Source organism: Rhinoderma darwinii, chromosome 12 (genome assembly GCF_050947455.1).
Source record: "Rhinoderma darwinii isolate aRhiDar2 chromosome 12, aRhiDar2.hap1, whole genome shotgun sequence".
Classification (NCBI taxonomy): Eukaryota; Metazoa; Chordata; class Amphibia; order Anura; family Rhinodermatidae; genus Rhinoderma; species Rhinoderma darwinii.
The window spans coordinates 9,798,174-9,824,750 of record NC_134698.1 but is presented as its reverse complement, the minus strand read 5'-3'; the positions used below and the strand labels follow the sequence as shown (position 1 = coordinate 9,824,750).

The following is a 26,577-nucleotide window of genomic DNA, read 5'->3' as shown; positions in this document are numbered from 1 at the left end:
GGGGATCATTCGGACCTTAAAATTTGTAAAACTTTTTGTACAAAATATAATTATTAAATATCTGGGATGTTTTCTGCATTTCTACACAAGTATGAAGCGTGCGAGAGACAAGTATGACCAACGTGATCCTCGGATATGAACTCTAAAATAGAGTAACTGTTTTCATAGACTGACAGATGTTAGTTTGCACAAGATATTAGTGATCTTTGCTCTTCAAAATCCTTTAATTGCACAAGGTAATGATTGTGTTTCCTGCAAGCCTGACACACCGTGCTGGTATGCGTTTTCCATGTGCTTGTACAAATCAGGGGTGATCAACCTGACAAGGTGTCAACCTGCCGACGGAAAGTAGGGGAGATGTTTCTACTAAGACGTCAGAGGGTGGATTAATCTGGTTGCCACTGTCGTAGTATGCAGACGTACTATTGTCTACAAGGTGCCATTTCGATGCACCATCTGTCCCAATATTTACCTTGGAGTCTGACTTGCAGGACGTGACATGACATTTACATAATTTACTTTACACTGGGACAAAGTGCCTCTTATTACATAATTTCTCCTCCAAGATATAGCTGGTACAATAATACGGTGGCTGGAAAGAGAATCTCTTGCTCGGGAGGACACAGAATATCTATGCATCACACGAATAACCCATTGACTTTAACAGGAATTGTGTAATACTCCATTTTTCCTGTGGTGGTGCTGCCATGGAATTGAACACTTCCTGCTGGGTTCTTCCACAGATTACAGGGGATTGAAGGGGGTCACAGAAGTAGGATATAGTAATCGTTTTAGGAGCCTTCTAACAAAAAAGTAATGTCTAAATCAGACTCTTAGCATTGTTCATGTGGGCAAAGATACTCTTGGCTCTTTTTATGGCCTAGTCTCACACGAAGAACCGCATGGCAAGGGTTGTGTAACAACAGAACTTCACATTGAAAAACCCCTATAAGATGATTGTTATGGCGAACCCCAACGTCCAGGCCATCTTGGGGGCTGAATTAAGAGCCACACTGGGTACAGCGCTAGGCTTTGCCGGATAGAGGCATACGAAAAAGGGTTATCTGGAGTAGACGGCCCTTTGAATGTATAGTTATTAAATTGATACCTCTTCAAAAATCTCTATTAGTCTTGAAGTCCATGGTCTTTAGAGCCAAGAGAGTCCTAAACTCGTTTTAAATGTAGAATTGCCCTCTCAAATGTGGAAGTGTTGTAACCATCTGGAGCTTCACATGAACATTACAATCCCAATATGGAATTTGTAGTAAAAAAGAAAAAATGGCAGACAAATATTGTGACATCTCCCGAAATTGGCATGGCACCTTATATAAGACTTTTTGAAATTTTCCTACTAAATTACCTAGGGGGTTAAACAGGGATGTAGCTATAAAAGAGGCAGGGTTAGCAGTCACAATCGGGACCATAATGTCTCAGGGGCCCAAATACCCCTCTACCCCATAAGACATCAATATTTTAAATGGCACATGGTAGGTGGGTGGCCCCGTTATAGATTTAGCATTTGGCCCCAGGAGATTTAAGTTACGCCTCTGGGGATTAGCAGGGAGAAGTAAAAACCTGACTTGTTTGAAGTTGGCTGTGCTTATGTAATACATACCAGTGTAATGAACTTTATTGTTGTTACATACGGGACATGGACTGTTTACCCAGTAATCGATGTGCAGACAGAAAGATTAGCAAAAAGCCATCAAAAACATAAAAAAACAAAACAAAAAACACTAAATTCCCATCAAATCCTCTGCACAACAATCCTCCTACTATCCAATATGGTCACTCTGTAAATGCCATTACTTATAGACAACAGTGAGCCCCACCCATAACACTTTAGGTACTTTATTTGGCCGAAATACAATAAATCAGCAAATGATGTTTTTTGTATAAATAGACGACCTGAAGAATGTAACACGACCCCTCACAGGAAACTTCTAAAGAGCAGACTAATCCCGGGAACGTAGAATTTAGATCCTATCTGTTGATGTACCTGAGGAAACGTGATAGAGAGTTATCTCTTACGGTGATGACTAGGCAACGGTCACAAGGTGCAAGATCAAAGCGCCAGGCCGGGACGCAGGTTGGCAGAAATTTACCAATGTGCTGGGAAAATTACAGAATTATTTTTCGATTTTTTTTTTTCGGGAGGAGGGATTTTCATGAAGGTTACAATTTGTTGTACATAACTAAGCAGGCATAAACTGTTCTCAGAAGAGTTTCCAACTCTATTTTTGGACAGGTATCAAAGAGGTTGGCACTCCTCACCAGAAGAAATAAATGTTCTTGCTAGGATGAAATAGAGCTGGCTCGATACGGAGCTGTAGGTTGGACTTAATCTGGCCAAACACACCAATTTCCGCAGGATCGGATGACTATTGTGTATGGGGGTCTCCAGACTATACCCCAACAACAGATGTTGGATTTCAACATGAACGATTCTTTGTTCCGCGAGAAGAGGGATTTTGCTTATTCCCCTCTACCCACTGAAATAAATACGAATGGTTGGCCAAGTCGGGCAAAAGTGGCTGTCGACCAAATGACAGTCTGGATGGCAGTTTGGCAGCCTTAAGAATAAGAATACACTGACCGAGCACCTGATGCGGGCTACAGAACAGTTTAATGCGCCTCTCCGATTTCTACTGTCCACCATGATGGATGCTGCAGTGGCTGTGAGTCGGTGGGCCACTCACAGATCTGTATGTACGTTACATACAGTTCTCAGCCCATTTGGTAATTTTTATACCCAACAAATAACCACTTTTACCCAGGGACGGCCCTATGTTGGATGATGCTCTCTGCAGAAACCGCTGCTGCCCCACCTCCCAATATGGTCCCTAATTATAACTCATTTAGTAGTGTCCAAACAACAGTGCTATACGTTGGCCAAACAACATATATATATATATATATATATATATATATGCCAGAGCAGTCACCACCATACACTAATAAAATAATATACTGTACAGTGCCGTAAGTATCAGTGCCACACAGTGCCTAAGATAATACCACCAAACAGGGCACAAATAATACTAACATACAGTCAACCAAAAACTGTACATAAATTATCTACTACCAATGCAAAACATGGCTGCTTTCTTCCAAAAACAGTGCCACACCTGTCCATAGGTTGTGTGTGGTATTGCAGCTTAACACCAGTCACCTTAATGGAGCCATGCTGCAATACCAGACTCCAGCTTTGGGAAGGTGTGGCACTGTTTCTAGAAAAAAACAGCCATGTTTTACGAATGCTGAACAACCCCTTTAATATGACGATATGTGGTGGTCAAAGGCCTTGCCGTTCAGCAGAGGTGGATAATGTGCCTTAGGTTGTGCACCCCTAAGGCTGGCCCTGTTTTTGCTAACCTTAAGAGCTAGAGACACGACACATGATAGTTGCGTTAACAGGTTGAAGAGCTTCTCAAAGAAGCTTATGAACTATATTATTAACTTCTGAAGACCTTCATCCAGTCAACTGTCCATCGCAGCCTAACCCTGAAATAAAGTACCTTTAAATATTCCTCAATTACAGATGACTATCCATCGGTCAAGAGTTCACCAGGGTCAAAGGGCGAGAGCCACTTAGTAGAAGGACAAGTTAGCAGCACTTGTATCTCGTGAAGTTCCCTGCTCTAAAATAGAAGCGTGAAGGAGGTTGCTGGAGTAAGGAACGTGGTGTATCTAAAATGAACATCGGAGAGGTCAAAAGACACGCATAGTTCGGCAAACATATCAAAGACCAGACAAGTTGTTTGAAAGTCGCTGCCAGCCGAAGTGTTCCAGGAACGTAAACTCTCTTTAACCATGTCTTCACCAACCAGGCAGGCAATAGGGAGCGACGGGAGAGAACTACGTCTATGTTCTTGTAGCTGGTTGAGCACCCTAAACATCCCAGAATCGAGAAGGCCTCAAAAACGAATGACACCATTAATGCATGGACAATGGCCAGACCACCGACCATGAGAAACAGGATTAATAAGAAATGGTGGCCTCTGCCCAACTCGACAGAACTAGCCGCTGGACAAGAAGAGAAAGAACGTAGCTAACCTCGGACGTGAAAAACTGCAGTTTTTCACATCCGAGGTTCACCCGTGCGGGACGCGTTGTCACGGATCCCCCATAGACTAGAGTCTTTGGAGGGATGCGCGACACGCAGGAAAATAGGACATGTCCTATTTTTTCACGGACACTTCACACACTCCGTTAAGACAACGGTCGTGTTAACGGCCCCATTGAAATACAGGAGTCCGAGTGACGGCTGTTGCTTTAACGGCCGTCACCGGACGAGATACACGCTCGTCTAGATGAGCCGTAACTCCTGAGCTTAGGCCATCAGTGTTTACAAGCTATTGGAACATGTATATGCAACTTTTATATATTATGTGTGGTGTGTTGTATTTTTGTATACAATCTCTAAACACGTGTAGAAGGTCCTTTGCTATACCGAAATATTGCCCCAGGAAAGGGGACAGGGTAAAACGTTCTAATATACACTCAATTCTGCTTCTGTTTAAGTTTGTGGGTCTTTTCAAGGGAGTGGGTGCGTAACCAGTGCCAATGCTCTTGTACCTACAGAGGCATCTACTGGAGCGCATTAGGCTATTTAGGAGAAAACATCCTGGTCGTGCCTCAAGGGAGCATGTAATGGCAGTTCTTAAACGGGATTTCCAGGATTAAAAGAAACCTGGTTGCTTTTTTCCAAAAACAGCACCACATCTGTCCATAGGTTGCATGTGGTATTGCAGCTCGGCATCATTCAGTTCAATGGAGCGGAGCTGCAATACCACACAGAACCCATAAACAGGTGTGGTGCTGTTTTTGGAAGAAAGTAGCCATGTATTTCTAATCCTTGACAACCCCTCTAAAGAGAACCTGTACCTCTCCTGACATGTCTGTTTTATTAAATAATTTTATTCCCCATGAAATAGCAATTCTGGAACATATTTTCTTAGAATTCGGAGTTGTGCTGTTACTCTTATATTCCTCCTAAAAATTTTGCAATAAATTGACAACTGGGTGGCACTAGTTGGGGGTGTGTCCCTACAGAGACTGACACTGTCCAATCAGTGCTGACAGAGTGGCTGTGAAGGGACACGCCCTTGTGGCAAGGAATGTAAACACCCAGTTGTCAATTTATTCATACATTTCTAGGAGGAATAACAGAGGAATGCCACAACACAACGTTCTAAGAAAATACGTTTAAGGGCAGATTCAGACGAACGTTGCGTTTTTGCGCGCGCAAACAACGCTGCGTTTTGCGCGCGCAAAAACCATTTGACAGCTGCGTGTGTCATCCGTGTATGATGCGCGGCTGCGTGATTTTCGCGCAGCCGCCATCATAGAGATGAGGCTAGTCGACGCCCGTCACTGTCCAAGGTGCTGAAACAGCTAACTGATCGGCAGTAACTCTTTCAGCACCCTCGACAGTGAATGCCGAACACAATATACAGCAACCTGTTAAAAAAAAAGAAAAAGTTCGTACTTACCGAGAACTTCCCGGCCGTTGCCTTGGTGACGCGTCCTTGGTGACGCGCCTCTCTTGACATCGGGCCCCACCTCCCTGGATGACGCGGCAGTCCATGTGACCGCTGCAGCCTGTGCTTGGCCTGTGATTGGCTGGAGCTGTCACTTGGACTGAATTGTCATCCCGGGAGGTCAGACTGGAGGAAGAAGCCGGGAGTTATCGGTAAGTCAGAACTTCGTTTTTTTTTACAGGTTCATGTTTATTGGGATCGGTAGTCGCTGTCCATGGTGCTGAAACAGTTTAACTCTTTCAGCACCCTGGACAGTGACTATCTCCTGACGTCGCGTACCGGAAATTTTTTGCCGGGTTCGGCCAAAACGAGTTCGGCCGAACTCAAAGACACTCCATTTGGATGTTTGGAAACAGAAAAGCACGTGGTGCTTTTCTGGTTACATTCATCCTTTTGACAGCTGGTGCGCTGTTTCAGTCGGTTCGCACGTAAGTGCTTCCGTGCGACCTGCGTGGTTTTCACGCACCCATTGACTTCAATGGGTGCGTGATGCGCGAAATACGTGGAGATATTGAACCTGTCGCGTTTTGTACGCAGCGAACAAACGCTGCGCACAAATCACGCACTGTTTGAACTGCCCCATTGACTTCTATAGGGCTGTGCGTGGCACGCGAAAAATACGCGGCCTGCACGCACGAAAATCACGCTCGTGTGAATCCCCCCTAAGAATGGTTATATCATAGGGTATAAAAGTATTTAACTTACAGATGTTGGATTCCTAAAAGGGGACAACCACAAATGGCAACCATTACAAAGCAGCCTAAAAAAAAGTGTTCAACAGATGGCAAATGGCATATAAATCTTCATACAGGTATTGGAACCTCCCCCTACAACTTCTGAAGATGGAAAAAACAGGCACAAATAGTACTGGTGCCAGAAGGGGGTCCAAAAGGCGACATAAAAAAAAACCCCACAAAACAGTAGTATTGTAAAGGGATGGTACTGGGTGGTAAAACCCACCACCATAATGGGGGAACCCATTTTTTTCTTTAGGGCACCTCTCTTGCAATAGATGCCACTGGTATAGATTTGGTACTTTTGTATTGTATACAAGTCTTACACAGTGTGAAGTAATTAAAGGGGATGTCTAATAAAGCCTAAAAAAGTGCTGTCCAAATGCCCCATGGGAGCATATGGATGTCAGAGAGAAATTTTGTCAGACAGGGCCTCGAGAAAGGGTTAAAAAAGCTAAACCCGCGGCAACGGACTGAGCCGCTTCTGTCTACAAATGGGGTTGCGTTTGTGAGACACCCAGTTAGGGGATGGCCCACATTCTAAATTTGTTACCAGGGGCCCAGGCACTTTAGACTCCACCTCTAATGAGAAAAATTTCATTTTAACCTTTGCAGATTACAGAACTGGAAACTACGGTGCTACCAATAAATGACGGCTAAATTCTGATTGGTTTGCAAAGGTTGAAATTTTTAATCAAAATGACAATTTTTTTTTATTTCTAACAAAATTTTATGTTCAAATTTTTTGCTGTAGATTTCCAACCTGCTCAATAGTATCTACAGTCGACCTAATAACTTGTGATTGCCTTTCAACCACCAGATGTAGGGTTAAGCGGAGCAGAGTGACATTTGGTATTATATGACCATGCAATGATGTCACTACAGATGGCTTTTATGTCCCTCGCTGTTTAATGATTGGAGTATGTCAGCGATATCACTAAAAGCCTGCTGGTTCCATTATACCATAGGGAACAATACAGGATACGAGAGATAGAGGGGCATGAACCATCTGAGGAAATGGAAACCTGCTGTAGCCTTGTTATACGTGGCACAGCACGAGTCTTCCGTACTTCCCTGCATCCTTCCTGCTGTACTTGAATATCTTCCGTCATTTTCTCCATTCGACCCTCTCAACAGCAGATCCAGGCAAATGGTAGAATTCAGTCTATGGTGGAACTACAAGTTCTAACATGACCCATGATGTGTCGAAAAGAGAAGGCTACATCTCTCTCCTCTAGAGCATACAAAACACATCTACTCTCTAAAGTCACCTAAAGGGATTAAAAAAACTTCCAGTATGGAAACATACGTCAAAAAACAGTGGCATCTGCGGACACAAGAGAAGGTGCTTCAATGGTTTCCAAAAATGACTTTTAGAACATGTCATACAAGTCGGATTGGTGGGGAACCGACAGCTGGGTTCTCACCGAAATGGTACGGACGCTCAATGGGAACGGCCTCCTAGGCAAGACTACTCCATTTATGGCTGGCTAGAGCCAATAACGGTGATCCGTGAGGGCATGGCCTATGTGACACAACCAATCAGGAGAATGGGCCTGTGCAAGTCTAGGCTATTAATGGACATGTCAAAACGGTTAATTTTGAAATTTACCCCTTAAAAATCTAGGAAAAATGTAGTCCTTGCAGAGGCGTAACTTGAAGGTCTTGGGTCCTAATGCAAAAACTGTAACCGGGCCCCCCAACTACCATGTGCCATTTTTAAAACGGGTGTCTTCTTATGTGGCAGAAGGGCATTTGGACCCCCTCAGGCACCAGGACCCACTAATACCTCTGCACCGACTTAGCTACGCCCCCAAGTCATAGCCAGGGCGGATAGGAAATCCAATCCCACAGATCTGTTCTCAGCATCAGTCAGGTTGTTAATAGTAGTCTGTATTCTACCATAGAATCAGCAATGTAATGGGTTTATATTATGGCATGGCTGCTGTTTATGGAAGACATTATTATACATGTGAGGGTGACAGGATTTTACAGCAGTTTGATGTATAATGTACACACAACGGGATAGGTCAGGCTCCATGTGACTACTTTTCCCATAGATTAGACAATGACTATATTGTACGAGACAGAGAAACGCCCTTACCTTCAGTGAACGCTTCCCACTGGTACAGGCGACCCATGAACTCCTGAGTGTTGAATGTTGAACATTGCAAAGTTCTTGCGTCAGGTTGACTCGCCGGACATGTCTACAAACAAAGGAAGGGAAACTGAGTTTTATGGAAGATGTACACAATATCTTGAGTCTAGAAGTAAAGCAAAGACACCATTCAAGGAATAGGTGACACTACTCCGGCGGGGGGGGGGGGGGGAGTGGGGGGTCATTAGTCCCTAGACATTACTAGGTGAAATATGATTCAGTATGGATATGTAGATAAAGTCAAAAAGACCGAAAGGTGGAAAAGCAATCAAAATAATAATGCTAATATTTTTGGCCTGGTTTAATTGAAGTAAAGACCTTACCATGTCTACTCATAGAACCAGTGGCCTACATAAAAGAGACAGATCCCAGTAAAAATCAAAATAGACCACCCATTATGGTGCCAGGTTTCATCTCCCAGTACAGAAGAACCTGTTGTTTCCCCTCCATGCCCTTGGGCAAATTCCCTCTTGTTTGCGAACAATGCAGTTCCTCTGAAGAGCAGGGTCCTTCACAGGTTCTTGAACCCATGGTTGGGTCTTCTTTCTCCAAGGACCCCATAGAAGTTGTATGGTCTGTCTCTATAGTATGTCTGCCGTTGCATAGAACACATTGCAACCTAAGAACATTCTTGGAATAGGATCTTATACAAAATAGAGATCACGGATTGATTTTAATCTTATAGCCCCAGGTTCATTCCCAATTTTACGATGATTAAATCAGTTATATCAGGTAATTTGCCAACAATATTTTTCTGAAGAATGGCACCATGTTTAGCATCATAACTGGCAAAAGCTAACCCAACTGGAAGCACCACAGGTCAAGGGGTTGGCAGAATTAGGCTTTGTTGACACTGTCACTGGGTTCCGTTCCATTGGGATTCTGTTGCAGTCTACAACTCCATGTTTGTGGTAAAAAAAATGGAAACCCAAAAGACACCTGATGGACCCATTGTAAGTAAAACGGATCGGTTAGGATTCATTGGGATCTGTTTGAAAATGCTTCAAAGAAAAGAGGTCATGGCCCGATAAGGAACAAAGGCCAGGACGCAAATGTGAACAGATCCTTAGGGTGTGTTAGGTGTAGTTAGTAGATATAGGACTAAACTAGGGCAAACGTATTGGGCAATGTCAACGGTCAAGAGCACAACCATCTAATCATGCCAATACATTACTGTATATTGTATAGCCAGCTTCAATAAGAGCCAGTTCACACTGGTGTTGGTTTTTAGATTGTTCTGCTCAGCCAGAGGAGCAGAACAATGACAATACTGGAAGTGCTGGTTCTGTTATATGACGGACACCATCGTGCCCGACGGAACCCATTGACTTTAACGGGTTCCGTCTTATTGCTGGTATTTTTGGCCGGATCTGTGACCGAAGCCCCTAAGGTAGCCTGCAACGTAGAGGTGAACAGGCCCTGTATTTTCAAGTTTGTTCGTAACCATTGTACAAATCTAAGAATTACGGAACAGAGATTAAAATAGCGTATGACACGATACCAAGGGAATCCAATAAGAGAACGTTATCTAGTTCTTTAGACCTGACAGAACTCTCTAATTGCTGGGTGGGAACAAGTTTTGTGGTTGCCCAAGGAACTGTAGATGAACACAAGAACTGGGGAGTGTGCCGCTTATAAACCAGCTGATTTCTCATTATAATAAATCATAAACTGAAACTGTGATGCATATTACAAGGACCCGAAGCAGAAAGCAGATATTTCCCAGCTAAGCCGTTGTGAGAGAAAGGCAAATGCAAACATGTCAAACATGAATTATAATTAGGTCTTGTTTGAACAATGCCGAGAGCCGCTTACAGTAGACGTATCTTGTTCCATTTTTACCGACTGTCACACAAATAGTAAACATTTTTTACAATATATGGGATATTTAAAGTAGCAAGAATATGTATACCCCTCCTGAAGATGGGCCTCTCATTTCTCCGTATTTAACCCCCCTCCAATAAAGTCCAATATGACCATACAATAGTTGCTCGCTTCACCTCGGATCCAATTTTTACAGCTTTGTGACTCCGTAAGGTCACATATTTCTTTTGCAGTGATATGTCAAAAGACGATTTTCACGCCAACAAGATGGCTGGTGTGTTATTTACATTGGGTGATGTGAGATGACCTCATAACATGAACGTGACTGCACGTATGTGACCAATCCCCTGCTTGGAAAAATGACTAGACTCTCCTGTTCTCAGGATCTTAAAGGACCTAGAAGTTGGACCCCAGCCATTGAACTTTAACGAAATATCCATTTATTATGCAATAGCTATCCTCTACAACGGTCATAATTTCCAACCAGATGTATACTAGGACTTAAAAATGTTGAAGATAGCGCAGCTCTCCCATGGCCCGTACCTCCCACGGTTTTATCGAACCTGACAAACATCATAATAGGATCCTATTATAATCTAAGTCCAGTTCAGGAGAACTATGGGAGGTGGGCGTATTATGGCCTTAAGAGAACAAATTGAATATTTCAAGATTTATAAATTCTTGAAGATCATATGTGATCTATAGTTCATACAATAAAGCAAACATTATAGTAGTTAGAATGGAATATTGTCATACCTCTTGGGTGCATGACTTGTATTGCTTCTTTGGACCTGCACAGTGAAATTCTTCTGTTCCCGGATTATACAGGGAAAGTGGAACTTCCGAATTTTGATTGTGGCTTTGTCTTGGATCTTGTCCGCCTTCAAAGTTAAGGGATGGATTTCTTCCCAGTGAAGCCCAAGTATCTCCTTGTACAGGTCTAGATGGATTGTCTCTGAAAATACTCTGATATGTCCTGCTGCCATCTGTACTGTGCCTATATGGACTTTGTCTTTGGCTTCGGGATCTAGGACGGTGTGATGAATCGGATTTGTGACCGTGATGTTCATGTTCGACTTCTTCATCACTGGTTGAATCAGAATTTTGTAGTGGTGCCCTGACATGCCTATGTGGTTGTGCTACTTGCTCATCATGACTTTTCTTCCCACTGATCGCTTGATGACTACTTATTCCAATATTCATGCTCTGACCAACAACTTTGGATTGCATTGGTTTAGAAGCCCGTGTCAATGGTGGCGGTTGAGTCGAAGGTACGTTCTGTCCCACAGGTAGCTTTTCACTGGCCACTGATGTCTTGGGGCTCGAACCATACAATGACCCACTATTCCCAAACTCAGTGGGCTGTAAAGGATCATCTTCTTCCCTTTCAGTCTCAGCATCCCAGAGACCATCCTGGAGATCGGTGTCAGTTCGTTTGGGGTTAAAAGTTTGTCTTCCAACCATCAAGACAGAATCATCTTCTCCGCCAACAAGAGACCCAGGCTCTGACGACTCTCCTTCATGTGGTCTGTGCTGGAAACCATTAGGCATCTTTTGTGCTGTAAAGTTAGCAAGCTTTTCTGGCCAAGAAGGTTGATCAGGTTGACTAGACCTCTTGGGTTTTCTGATGGATGGCGTTCTCTTTTTGGAGGATACATCAAGAAAGTCAACAGCTTGACCTGGAGATTCACTACCATGTTCTCCAAGGCTTTCTGATGATGTTTGCGTTGTGGTTAAGCTCTTCTTTCTCTCTCTCTTTGGGCTAGCAGTGGTGCCAAAGTTCATTAATTTGTGATGTCTCTTAAAGCGTTGCGCTTCATCTTTTTCCGTATGAAGGGGCAACGCAAATGGTACTTTTCCATAACCATATCTCCCAGGCTTTATTGCATTTCTAACACGAGACCTATGGGGAAAAAAATATATAAAAATATATCAACATGCAAGATCTTTAGTTTCAGGTCATTAATGATGTCTCGGCTCAACTAAATATTTATGATGGGAAAAACAGTTCAATTGATAATGATTATGAATGTGCATCATGCCGGGTATGATAATGACCGTGTTATCATTTGACTAAAATAAAATGCAAAATCCCCTTTCACCTCATCCGTAATTCTTGGCACAAACGTAATGTTAGCAAAGGAAAAACAGATTCCATGAAGGAGCTGCCCATACAAGGCATTAAGAATCTACAAGGATATTTAAACACTTAATTGCTTTAAACGAACTATCTCTGCATACTGTAAAAAAATAAAAAATAAAAAAATGAAGTCAAAATTTCCAGCACGTTTCTGTACTTTAAATAAACAAGATTGTTATCCAAAGTTGGAATTGTTTTGGCTACTCTGTAAAATCCCATCTGCTGCAGGAAAAATTTATTAAAAAGTTAAAAAAAGTTTTGAAGACTGATGTTTTATTGCAAACCGGCCCATATTTTATTGCCTGACAGTACAGAAACTGGACAATAGGTTAACGCCAATAAATATATGTTAAAAGTTTTTTTTAAGGAAAACGGTACGAATCAGCCATTTTTAGAAAATAGGCATTTGCCAGGGAAGAAGAACTATAAACATGACTCTCACTCCTCCACTTGGCATCCTGTGTCAAGAGAATGTCTTAAAGGCGTTGCCTTAAGACAACCCCTGTCCATATGTCTTACTATGGCATATGGACGTCAGAGAGAGGGGCCCCTACTCTACAAACCTGAACCGATCCACTCTGTAAGAGCGGCTCTCACTCTGGAGGGCCCAGCTGGTGATTGCATCACATCTGAATGGCCGCCTTGTAATGCTACGTTTCCCCTGTAGAGGCCACCTAATATCAAAAGGTAATGAGACCAACCAGGACTTCCCACCTCTATCCAAACACCTCAATGCAGCCATAATGGTATGCTTGTCCTTTGCCGCAGGATTATTCCAAGTTTAATGCCAATTGATAGGAGTCTGTCATGACTACTACTTCCTCAGTAATGGTGGGTTCAAATACTTTAATGAGAAGGTCAATTAAGCGATCGCTTTACAATTGAGGTAGAGTTTTTGATGGTCACACCACATATAAAAACTTTTTAGCATCGTTTTATTGATCTTTTTTTCATACCATTGAAAGGGAGGCAATATCAGACATAACAGTTAAGCCAAACTTTATGCATTATCCAATAAGCATCTTAAAGGGGTTGTCCACTACCGGACAACTGATGACCTACCCACCGGATAGGTCATCAGTACATCGGTGCAGGTTCGACACCCGGACCCCGCACCCATCAACTGCTCCAGTTGCCTGTGGGCACCGGATGTCATTGCACAGTAGGCAACATACGGAGCTGGAAGCAGTTGGCTCCGTACATTGTATAGTGGCCGTGCTGCCGAACTGCAGCTCGGCCGCTATTCCGTGACAGGAGCCAACTGCTTCCGGCACGAACGTCCGGTGCACGAAGGCAGCCGGAGCGGCTTAAAGGCGGGCGGTCCGGGTGTTGGACCCGCACCGATCATATACTGATGACCTATCCGGTGGATAAGTCATCAGTTGTCTGCTAGTGGACAACCCCTTTAAAAGGTAATTACAATTAAAACAATAAAAGCAACTTTTGCAAAAAACGCAGTTTAGTCATCCACTAGGAATGATAGCCCTCTATGACTTCACGATTATACACACAATTCACTAACGGGATGTAATGTCTCCATTTCCAATATTGGTGCTAACTCTCTTTCTAGGCAACATGTTCTTTTTTTTTTACCTTCGTAAAAAACGAGACTCTTTAGTGGGAGATAAAGGTGGCAATGCCCGTCCTGGGTTGGTCTCCTCCCATCTTTCAGGTTTCAGAAGAGGGATGGAATCTGGGAAAAATGGCCATGGCTGTGAGTCATCAACACGCGAGTTGTTCTTTCGATTGAGTAGGACATCTTGGTGGGGATTTCTGTGAATGGAGATGGTTTCAGAAGCACGTAGTGCATCTTGCCTCTGTGGGAGGTCCAGTGGTGATGGCTGCCAAAGTGTTTCTGGGGGCTGAGGCACTGTCCGCCCCCGGTTTTCTGTAGATCTGTGATAAGGAGGTTGAGCCCTTCTTGGATATGAGGGCTGAGATCCACCAGCAAATGTCTCTTCCCTGGCATTGCGATTAAATTGATTATATCGACTAGGTCGAGGGTTTCTTTGTATGTAGGGCTCCACAAATGGAGCTGCAATTTCCCTTTCTACATGAAGTGGGTATGATGATCTTGCTGGCCCCATAGAGTAAATATCGCCACGATCATCACGAAAAGGTGGCTCTTGAGGAAGTTGAACGTTGCGTGGGTTTTGCTCTGACCTTGGTACCCAAGGAACCTGTTGATATGGAGACAAGCAAGTACGGCTTCTTTCAAGAACTCCAAGACCACAGGTCTGGGAACAAGAGGACCATGGTTCCCAGGGACCCCATGTGCCAGCAATTTTATTCTCTACAGGGTCATCTTCCAAAGTTTGTCGGGATCTCCGATGAGGCACCTGTAAGACATAACACAAAGAAAGCTATGAGATGATCCACCAAAGAAACGTGACCATCTCTGAAAACAGCACAATGGCCCATAACACCCATCAGGTTAGGTTTTCATACAATGTTGCCCTCCTGAAATCAGTCCAAGGCTTTACAAGACCTTCTGCTAATCCTCCAGGATGGGAATCTCCTATCAAAAGGCAGTCACATCTAGACCAATACATATAGTTCTCATATATCTACTACAACCGGCAACACATGTTAAATGAAGTAGTACCATATGTATGGAAAACTGCTCCCCCATGTAACAACTTCCTTTCAGACAAAGTTTTAAAGATGAGAAAAGCATATAATAGATGTCAGATCCCCCATAAACTTCAGAGCACACCTCTTCATAATCCACTCATCTCACATCGATCTCTCATAGACATTAATATTCCCCAGGTACATTACAATGGTATGATCCATCGAAAACATAATACAACATTCTACATTCCCCTGTAGCTTACATAGGGCCAAGTATATCTTTAAAATGATCACGCTATTGTAGTATGTGCTCTAAGTAGGCAGATCATTTCTTTGACCTTGATCAGATTGTGCGAAATACAAAACAGATAATCGTTTTGTAAATCTTTCATTGAAGGATTTATGTCAGGGGGACACAATACGACTGCCGACAGTACAATAGTCTTTGACATTGCGTGTCCTATCGGGGTTGGGATCTGTATCTTCTATAAAGAGTAGCTTGACAATGGTTTGTTGCGGAAGAGAATTGAACTTTGCCAAGTCAGAAATAGCTCCACATTCTCCCCTGTAACAATGGCATGTGCTGGCGCTGGGATCCCGAAAGCAATACAGGGATTAGAGATATCAGAAGCTCACTATGTCATTGCCAACCATACATCACGTGCTGGACTGAGAGGATACTAGATGAAAGCAATCTAGCTATCCCACTCTATATATTGGAGGACATAAAAAATCTGAAAGATGACACGGAATTGGGAAGGACAGATTTGTAGCGTTCTGATCCTGGTACTCAATGCAAAATATCAGTACTAGGGCCATCCCAACCATCACATGCAATGTCTTTTGACCTAGGACCTCAATTAGAATGGTCACATTAAAGAGGACCGGTCACTAGGAAATATAAGTTGAACTGGTTTACTGACCAAATTAGCGCGGTCTCCCTGATTTCAGTGCTGTATTTCTTTTTCTCCTGGACCCCCCCCCCCCCCATTCCAGAGATATGGCCCCCTGTTGTGCTGGCTCCCTATTTGCTGTAGTAAGCCAATGGGGTGGAGCTAGCTTCCTTGTCTCTGATGCCAACCAATTAGCACAAGGCAGCTTGGGGGAGGTTCTCGCCCTGTTTGCTAACTACAGTAAATTAGTAGATAGGGAGCCAATACAACAGTGGGCCATATCTCTGGAGGAGCTGGGGGGGGGGGGTCAAGAAAAAAAAAATCAGCACTGGAATCAGGGAGATAGCGCTATTCAGGTCAGAAAGTTAGGTCAACTTAGATCTCTGCATTGTTTTTTGTAGCACTGATGCCCTCTTATATGGCCTATGCACCCTCTCTGGCCCTCTGCAACGCATTGGCTATGGCACTGGGGAAAAGCGGTCTAGGAAATTTGACTGGACTAAAGCTTTTGCTATCCAGTCACATGAACTCCTTTAAACCAATGCCAAGTTCGATTATAGATGCAAACACAAAAAAGGACCCAGTGTTATCCTCATTTGTGGAGTCCTAATATTCTGTTTGGCCCTTTCGGTTTACTCGAATGCTGGGTGACAACCACTAAAGGTGTCCATTTTCGGTTACCCAACTTTCCACAAACCCTTAAGGACATACAAAGTTGCATTGTAGGAGCTGGAGGTACTTTCTGCCAAATGTCCCAAACCTTGTACATTCCTAGTAAACAGGTACACAATACTAATTGGATAGCATATAAGACGGTCTACCCCTTCCCGATACATACTTCATGGGGCCTCAGACATCATCTCGAGATAATTCTATTTTCAAAAGTGTTACTTGATGGAAACCATATTATGCCGTTAATGTGAATCTCACCTAGATGTGAGGATCAGCACACAGCTGCTATGGTAAGGATAGCATTACTCGTTTTTCATCTTCAGTGAAGCATGGTTTCTTCATAATGGAAGAATTAAATGAAAGCAGAGACAGCACATTCGGGCTTCTTTTTCAGAGGAAGAGACTACATAAAACTCCTGAGACTCCCAGCATTGCTCACTACTACTATCATCTGTATTCAAGTGGAGCGTCCCATATAGAGGACTGTTACCTATTGTCCAACAGGAAGTTTGTGGAAATCTTGAATAGTCAGGTATAATTTACTATGTCTATGCAGATTCTGACCTAGTCTGAATAGATATAAAGATTCTGGGGTGGTTTGGTAGCAACTTTAGAGCCAGGATCACACACACAGTTTTTGGAGCCTAAAGGCCCTATTACATCGGCTGATAATCGGCCGGTGCATCGAGCGCCGATCAACGAAACATCGTTGATCGCCGCTCGTTTGCTCCCGTCACACGGTGCTATGGATGGGGACGAGCGGTCATTACTCTGATCGTTCGTCCCCAGTCATTATAATGTTGGCAGCGCGTCTCCCTGTTTACACTGTTGCTGCCGACAACGATAATATTTAACTTTTTTAAAACGAAATGATCAGCAGATGATTTAGCGATAATCGCCCAGTGTAAAACCCCCTTAAGCCAGAAGTAGATCCAAAAGGAAAAAAAATAAAAATAAAAAGGAATCTACCAAAAACTGTGTGATCCTGGCATAAAAGGGTTGCCCACTTTGGACAATCCCTTTTTTGCTAGCAGTGTCCCCCATCAATAATGTGATCACAAGGTGCCATGCTGCTTAATCCCCCCCAGCGATCAGCTGTAATCTGTGGGGGAACCGGACAGAAAGTGTTTCATTTCCCTACAGCGCCTCCACAGGGGAAGTGATGGATTACACAGTTCCCATTAAAGTCAAAGAGCTTTACGTGTAATGCATAGACATGATGGGTCCTCCAGAGCTCTTTGTAGCTGCTCTTCGCTCTGGCTAAGGTTCAGAATGGGGGATCTACCCCTCCAACTTAATAAAAAAAAAATAATCATTAATAGACTATTTAAAAATTGGGTTTTCAGAAAACCCTTTTCATACGTATTCTATTTTGGGTACATTAAATTCTATACTATGTCAGTATGCTCATACTGTACTATACAAGTCTATACAAAAGGACTCCAATTATAAATAGTGACTAAATGGGGTGGGGGGGGGGGTCATGAAATCACCCTATAGTTCTAAGATTAGTTAAAGGACATCTTCATACTCTCAATACTTGATTAGGGTGGATGATATATTCTCCATATTTCCCTGTCATATTGACTGACTGGATATGGGTGGTCATGTGCTTCAATGACTCAATTTCTATTGGTTCCAAAAACCTGGTGGTCCATATTAATGTGGTTGATCAATAGCGAAAAAATTCTTGATATGTTCTCTCTTCTATCAAGTTGTTAAAAATGCTATGCAGCCATTTCTTAGTTGTATATGTTCCTGGCCAACAACCAACGTATGTATCGTTACAGTTCCCTTAGGGGTTGTCACCCAGCTTTTCCAGAAACGGCTTAACAACAGGACATATATTTTCTGGTGACTGTCTTTATTTAGGTTTGAATACTCTTAATTTATACAGACTATACGACTAATGCCAAACTCTGAAGATTAATGCCGTTTACTGACAGGTTTACACAAAAAGTATGTAAAGTATGTAACAGTTCCAACACCTCTTCCCAATTTGCAGATCTAAGACCTTCAAGAGAACCTCCAATGAATCATACAATAAAGAGTCATAGCCCTTTGATGCTGAGGAGTAATTTAATGGTTTCGGGAGCGGCTAATGGTTCCTGCATGTTCCCGAGTCTTATGGCAATGAGAACCATCCTATAGTCTGTGATGTGAGTCAGGTTTTCAAAAGTCCTGGGGTGGTGGAATGACAACATCAATTTTACTACTCCATCAACCAAAGATTCATCATCGCTCCAGGTTGACCAGTAGTCTTCTCATGTCATTTCTAAAGACCATCAAAGCCCAGGAAAAAAGCAAATAGCAATTTTCCAGGTATCCAATGTCAAAGTAAAACTATAACAACCAAAGTACTCTGGATTCAATCATATATTCTGTAGGTGGATCTACAACGCATCAGTACATCATGTTAGAGCAGAATACACACATAGTATAATACACACAGGCATTCCTTAGGGTATGTATAAAGTATGTCCCAACAGGCATAATCACCGGACACCCTGACATTGCGATGCTGGGGTTCACAAGGATGTCCCAAATTAGTATTCATCCTCCTGGACAAGCATTCCATCCAGAACCTAATTAAACATGGACAGAACCACGATTTTGGAAGATCTCTTTATTGCACTTTGTGCTTAGAGGTATTTCTGAGGCCACGTTCACATACAACTAACAGAGGCCGTAGAAAAAAAAATACCAGACAACAATATTAAAAACCAGATCGTAATATAGAACCACAGAAAAAAAATAGATAAAAAAACTACAATGTGCCATTCTCGAAGGCTACTAGCGCCAAAAGCAACGCCCACAACCCGTATCAACCTGGTCTAGTAGACACAAAATGCACAAAAGAATAAATCAAAATTCACCATCTCTAAAAATAAAAAACTACTTTAATAAAATCAAAGTGGGAATATTTTCGGGATGCCACCCAGGTCAACTTTCTTAAGATATATATACAATCTTGAGGGGACAGCTGGACATACATTGTTCCATAGGTCCTGCACATACAGACCGGATTAAATGCACATATTCAGGCTTTTCCCCAAACCCAGCAGGAGTTAGGATAAGATAAAACTTGCAGTCATTGTGTGTATTCACCTAGCAAGTGAACCATTTCCTAAACAAAGAAAAGGAGAAGACTTAATCAGCTCGAACCTCATCGCCAACGCATGACTTGCCAAGCTCCATGTACAATGAGCTCTCCTGCTGAGGATGTAAATAGTGGAGTTCCTTAAGACTCATCAAAAACTATAAAACACAATATCTGGGTTAAAGCTGAAGGACAAAGGCCAACCACTCAATACTTGGAATGAAGAAGGTCTTCGGGGACTGAACTCCACGAACACCAAAGCTGTAATTTTGCTGGCATTATGCGGCCATTGGTTTACTCATCCTTCGTAATAAGTCAAAGGATCATTACTGATGTTGAAGAATATGGTCAGGAGATGATAACGTCTACATTATCTGGTCAACTTCCAAATTAGCAGCTTCTTTATCTTCTTTTTAAAGCTAAACAGAATATTCCGTGGACACCAATTTGGGGGTCCATAAATGGTGGCCAATGTGGAAGATGAATCCAAAAAGATAATTCATACAGTTGGCCAAGTCCATATGGACAGGAGATAGTGGCTTATCTGGGGAGGAAAATAGTGATCGGCTAAAATCCATCCATTCCATTACTCACCACGCCTGCCCCGGAAATAGTTAGATAGGCAAGAACCTGAAGTTTGTTGCCCATTGCTGGATGACAACAACTTATCTATGGACAAAATAGACTAAATTTACCAACTAGTCTATAGGCATTACTATAGGGCAGATATTCAAGAAACAACAAGGAAAAGTTTTCTAGTAGTGGCCATTTTATAAACAACTGGCCATATATCGATGTTCTCATTACAAACAGTTATTTGTATATGTGATGGATTGAGACTTGGAGAACAATGGTGGTAACGGGCACCACAAACTGCAAATTAAGCATGGCATTTGCGGCTACGGCTCTGATGACAAATGGTGGAGGAAGGAATCTCCTCATGTCAACACCAAGACTCACCTTTTCACTCCCATTGCAGAGATGAAGGATCAACAGGTGGATGAACAGGAACTGGAAGCTGGACATCCTATGAAAATAAAGACAAAACGGTGTTAACTATAATGCAGTGCCACATTTCTACACACATATTTCCAGCTATGTCTAAATGGCAGAAGGCAACTACAACTAAATGTTGTTTCCAAGGTCCCAAAATTCAGGACCACATAGCACTTGTAGGATGACCAAAGCTTCTCCTACCTTGTTTGAAGCCAGTTAAGTTGGAGCTATATTAATTACAGTCATTACTCAAAGGAACGGCTCTCACTTTGTCCGGCTTGATATTATCTTCCATCCCGCTGACCACTTTTGATACTTCACTGGTCAATTGGCCAAGTATCTAGCATTATATGACATCACTATTCCGCCATGGCGACATCATTAACCCCAACTGGTAGGCGCAGACTACCACTATTTATAAGTCAGAACCTGAACCACCTCATGTTACGAATTTTGGATTTTCATTGAGTGACAATGCCAGTCATGGCACAAGAGGATGAAACGCAGGTTAACTCATGAAGACGTTATGTTACATGTCCTATGTAAAGTACCTAGCATGCAACAGCCCACACAATCACATGTGATAGTCGACGATTATGTCAGTGTCACAACTAACAGTTGCATCTTGTTCCAAATGTTATAGTCCTAAATTACCTCCAAGAGAAAAACTGAGAATAGAGGGCACCATCACTTGTGGACTGTACAAACTTGGTAACTTCATGAGGTGTGGGCACTGGGTAGTGGATCAGTCTTCTCTCTCCTCGTTGCCATCTCTCTTCACCAGGACACATAGATGCCAAGACTATTCATAATCCACAAACTGATCCGATTGCGCCTACATTCTCCTTTCTGCAAGTTCTGCTATCCTGTGATGTCCAGATGTTTTAGGACCGATGAAACATGAAGGAGGTTCCTCATAAGTTTACATTAGTACAAAGGACCCAAGTGGGAATTATTCCACCCTACCCTACCCTTGTGGGTTATCGAGGTTCAGACAACGTTAATCACACGAAGCCTCTGGTTTCTCTCCACTTTTCCACCCACCCCATAGGAAATAATGGAGTCATGTGAAACCAAGAGTTGCAGTTGACTTTGATCACAGGGCATACATCTAAGCTCATCAGTATTATTTTCCTTGTAGTTGGTATGAAAACAATGTGTGTTTGAAATTTTGCAGTGAATGATATAATCTAGTGAAGAAGCATTTCCATAAATGATGGATGATGTGCAATAGATTTAAGCATAAAAGAAATGATGGAAACGGGAAGATATTAGAGGCCACAGTCTTCTAATGCGAGAGCCCGAGTCATCCCTGAAATACTGTGGTTTAACATATGGCATCATCTCGATCATCTTAGTGTTAATAACATGTAAAGACAAACAGCAAAACATCTGGGCAGACTAATTTTATATTTATTTAGCAATAAACAAGGTCATACTGGCCCACCAGTGGATGCCCAGGTAGACCCAACTCCTAGGCTCATGAGTTTCAACAGAGGACATCACCACTTACGGATGACTCAATAACCCCTTGTTGGGTTACTTCGTAAATAAAATAAACTGTATAGCCGAACAGTGGGTTCCCACAAAAATGTTATTTGGAGAGTCCAAGGTACCCCAGCCTGACTGGTGCTACCAACTTTTAGTGATGTAGACCATTAAAATAAGGTGGTAAGACATTGGCATGTCGTTAGACCTTGTATCCACCACCAGAGAGATCTTGTAGATCATGACACCATCCTTTTATTGTGGGATTTGGTAAATTTGTAGTTAAATTATAGGAATACCGCAAAAGTCTGACTATATGACACAGTCACAGGATTTATGAATGGGGAAGAGGGGGGAGGTAGACCTCCAGCTCACTGTTTAGTTGTGTCTGAGTGCAGACAGCACCCGGATTCCCGCGCGGCCAGCGGTAAACAACAGGAAGAAAAAACAGAACCAAGATCCAGCGCTGGGTGTGCGTTAAAAAGGAACTCCTGTTCCAATTTTATTGGTATAACAAAGATAAAAATGATAGAACTATATGGAGTAGTTCTGTGGCAGAGTACAGGAATGAATGTTAGGTGAAGGATAGCAGTAAGCCCTGTTCAAATGTGCCTACGCGTTTCTGACACGTCTGTGTCCTTATTCATGCCATGAATAAGGACACAGACGTGTCAGAAACGCGTAGGCACATTTGAACAGGGCTTACTGCTATCCTTCACCTAACATTCATTCCTGTACTCTGCCACAGAACTACTCCATATAGTTCTATCATTTTTATCTTTGTTATACCAATAAAATTGGAACAGGAGTTCCATTTTAACGCACACCCAGCGCTGGATCTTGGTTCTGTTTTTTCTACACAGTCACAGGGTCACTGGTACAAAAACAATTTCCATAGGGAAATGCGGAGGTCAGTCACACAACTAAAGGTCGTCGTGTAGCACCAGCCTAAAGAGCTCTTAATGAAATTTTAAAAAAAGTTTTTTTTTCACAAAACAGCGCCACTTTTGTCAATTGGTAGTGTCTGGTATTGCAGCTCAGCTGCATTCAACCCTTATTCTTTAAATGAACTGTAGATATTATACAGTATTATTTCGGCTGCTGAACATAATAGGGATTTGATATTTATCATGTTCCCTAATATAATTCTTAAAATATATATAAAAACCCTATATGATTATATGATAGGGGGAATTCGAGCCTCTACTCCATGTCCTATTTAATTCCACCTTTGCGTGCAGACAAGATAGGAAAGTGGAACTTGTATAGGAAATGTCAACACATGGGGTGGTCACTTCCAGTCTTTTTTTGGACAGAGTTCTGTAGAATCTGAGTAAGCAGATACATTAGTCACAGACAAATAATAAAATGTTCCAACACAAACTTCTAATAATGCAGAAGTACAAAAACAAACAAAAACAATAAAAAGCGCTACCAGTTATTTTTTTTTATAGGGTCAGCATTGACTCATAGCGTAAACCGACGCAGAACTTGTGTGGTTTCTCCTAGAGCTTCTGTGGATGGTCCTCTATCATAGTTTCCTCTATGAGAGATGAGTAAGTTTCTTGGAAAATACAATAGCCCTTAAATGGTTACGCCACCAAAAACCAAAAAGGTGCTTTGGTGGAGTAACAAAAAATAGACTGATGTGCCAACGTAAAAAGTGGTTGGACTAGTATATTCTATTAAAATAGGACTTTCTAGCCTGAATATTACTAGTAATAGTAGTAAAAGAGAAAAAGGGCTATGACAAAAAGAGTGGTTGTCACCAATAATAGATCAAAAACATCTGGTGGATCTAATTATTTATCTCATTTTGGTTACAATGGGTGGCAACTAATATGGGTGGCATTACAGGTAGGTCGATTTTAGGAATTTAAGAAAGCATGGCATCCATTATCCAGAAGCCCCTTCTCGAGAGAGGGCCATTTGTTTTTGTTGGTAAAAACCCACTTTCAAAAACTCACATTTTATCATCATCGATCAGTATATTAGTTGCACACCCGAGCCCAAATAATAGTTACAATGACTCCTTTTTGCTTGTAAACAAAGTGGGAAAATGTACTGGATAAATAACGGCAGAATTTTATAATATTGTTATCTCTAAACCACCATCGAGAAGAGGGAACAAGAAAACAAAAAGTTCTTTCAGTCACATCCTTGTATGAGGAATATTAAAAGATATTTTTTTTTTATCAGTTCTGTTCATCTAGTGTATGTGGTTTAGAAAATCATTAGAGATTTCCACCACCCACAAGAGAAGTTCCCTAGAGGGACCATTATCTGTTACTTTATGAAAGGTCTGGTAATTCAGACATGTACGTTGCCTAGTGCATACCTCCCAACTTTCAAGTATCACAAAGATGGACAACCGACACCCGGTTCAGCCCACACAATATCATGCTCCCATAGTGCCTCCCACACAGTATAATGCCAAATAGCTGCCCCCATAGCTGCCCCAATACAGTATAATGCCCACATTGCTGCCACCATACAGTATACTGCCCCATAGATGCCCCCATACAGTATAATGACCACACCGATGACCCTATAAAGTATAATGCCCAAACAAATTCCCTCATGCAGCATAATGCCCCCATAGCTGCCCTATACAGTATATTGCCGCATAGCTGCCCCAATACAGTATAATGTCCCCTTAGCTGCCCCTAGTGCCAGTTCCCTTGTAGATAGTGACAGTGCCCATGTAGATTGGCACTATATAGTGCCACAGACCCCATATAGTGCCACACCCCCTTGAAGATAGCGCCACTAACCTCCACCCCCCATAGATAGCACCATTGGGGCTCCATCTAGGAGCAGAATCCCCAGCCGGAGCATAGAGGGAAGCCCTGATGTCACTGTCCATATATGGACAGTGACGTCAATGGCTACTCCTTTAGCTGAATCCCCATTGCAGACTCTGGCTGGGGATTCTGCTCCAGGAGGAGCCCCTGACATCAATGTCCATATATGGACAGTGACGTCAAGGGCTTCCCCGAGCTCAGCGCTGAACTAATTCTGAAGCAAGGAGCTGATGGTTCCCTGCTTCAGAATTGGGTTCCTGAGGACCACAGATACATATTTGACAGCGGGACATACACCCGGAATCCGGGACTGTCCCGCTGAATCCGGGACGGTTTGGAGGTATGGCCTAGTGTACTGTCTTGGAGACACCCATGTGCGTGTCATTTATATTTCATGTTATATAACCAAGCTCTTCACGTCCTGTCTTACTTCCGAGGGACTGAGAAACACAAACACAGCTGCATTTCTGTCACAATTCCAATATTTTGTGTAAAAGCTGGATAGAACACGGCGTTGAGTGATTTGTAACTCCGCAGACACCATTATCAAACACGAGTACATCGGATATGGAGAAGCAGCCATGTAATAACGTGTAGGGTATCCAGCACACTGCTACAGTGTATATTCATGTGGTATAAATTCTCTCTATATACATCATCTGGTCATATTTGTTCAGAAGGTATCATTAGAAACAATAAAGATCCTAGGCCCACAAAAGTGCCAACTCTACATCAAAAATCAAGACTCCTCCAGCTAGAAATACTGCATGAGTGCTCTTGACCATTTAGTAGGATTGACACCTGATGGTCATGGACAGCCTGGGACCAAGACAACCACTAAATTGTACCGAGGGTGATTACCACTACTCCCTACGACTGAGCAGAAGTAGAAACTCAGAAGCACAAGTTATATATTGTACCCTCCGGAAGAATGTCTTCTTATAATTAGTTACTGAACATTACTGTAAAGGATCTGCCAGACACAGCTTCTGTGTCGACGCCCGTGGTTAATCAGCCTGCACCTGCTCCTAAGTCTGATAGAGTGACTCGATCTGCTACCACTCAGGCTGGGAGGCTGAGGAGTGGGAGAGCCTAACACAGCCTGGCCAGACGGAGCTAGCTCCCGCCCTCTGTCTATTTATACCTTCATTTCCTGCTCCTCCTTTGCCTGTGATTCTGACTGTTTAATGACTCTGCTGCTACTGATTGTACTATTGTCCTCTGCTTCATATTGACCCTGGCTTTACTGACTACTCTCCTGCTCTGCGTTTGGTACCTCGTACACTCCTGGTTTGACTCGCCTCGTTCACTACTCTTGTTGCTCACGGTGTTGCCGTGGGCAACTGCCCCATTTATCTTAGCTTCTGTGTACCCTTGTCTGTTTGTCTGTCGTGCACATATTGAGCGTAGGGACCGTCGCCCAGTTGTACGCCGTCGCCTAGGACGGGCCGTGCAAGTAGGCAGGGACTGAGTGGCGGGTAGATTAGGGCTCACCTGTCTGTCTCCCTACCCTGTCATTACAATTACTGTCTTATAGGACACTGGTTTTCTAAACTTGGATTTGAAGGCGATGATGATTTTCTGGATCAGGTCTCATAGTTCTTCTATATTTTAGGTTTATACCAAGTAAGCCCTGACTTTGGGCACTTTA

General features: G+C 42.7%; 1 protein-coding gene across 1 annotated transcript in view; it reads right to left on the bottom strand.

The window, feature by feature from the left end:
* ADAMTSL4 (ADAMTS like 4) overlaps nucleotides 1-26,577 on the bottom strand; it is a 107,586-nt gene that overhangs the window by 59,727 nt on the left and 21,282 nt on the right. Inside the window, exons 2-5 of the mRNA XM_075844759.1 lie at nucleotides 20,599-20,665; nucleotides 13,993-14,738; nucleotides 11,016-12,162; nucleotides 8,382-8,484 (exon numbers count right to left, since the gene is read on the bottom strand). Of these exons, the coding sequence (XP_075700874.1) occupies nucleotides 8,382-8,484; nucleotides 11,016-12,162; nucleotides 13,993-14,738; nucleotides 20,599-20,664 (2,062 nt within the window). The 5' untranslated portion in view covers nucleotide 20,665. The remainder of the gene's footprint in view (nucleotides 1-8,381; nucleotides 8,485-11,015; nucleotides 12,163-13,992; nucleotides 14,739-20,598; nucleotides 20,666-26,577) is intronic.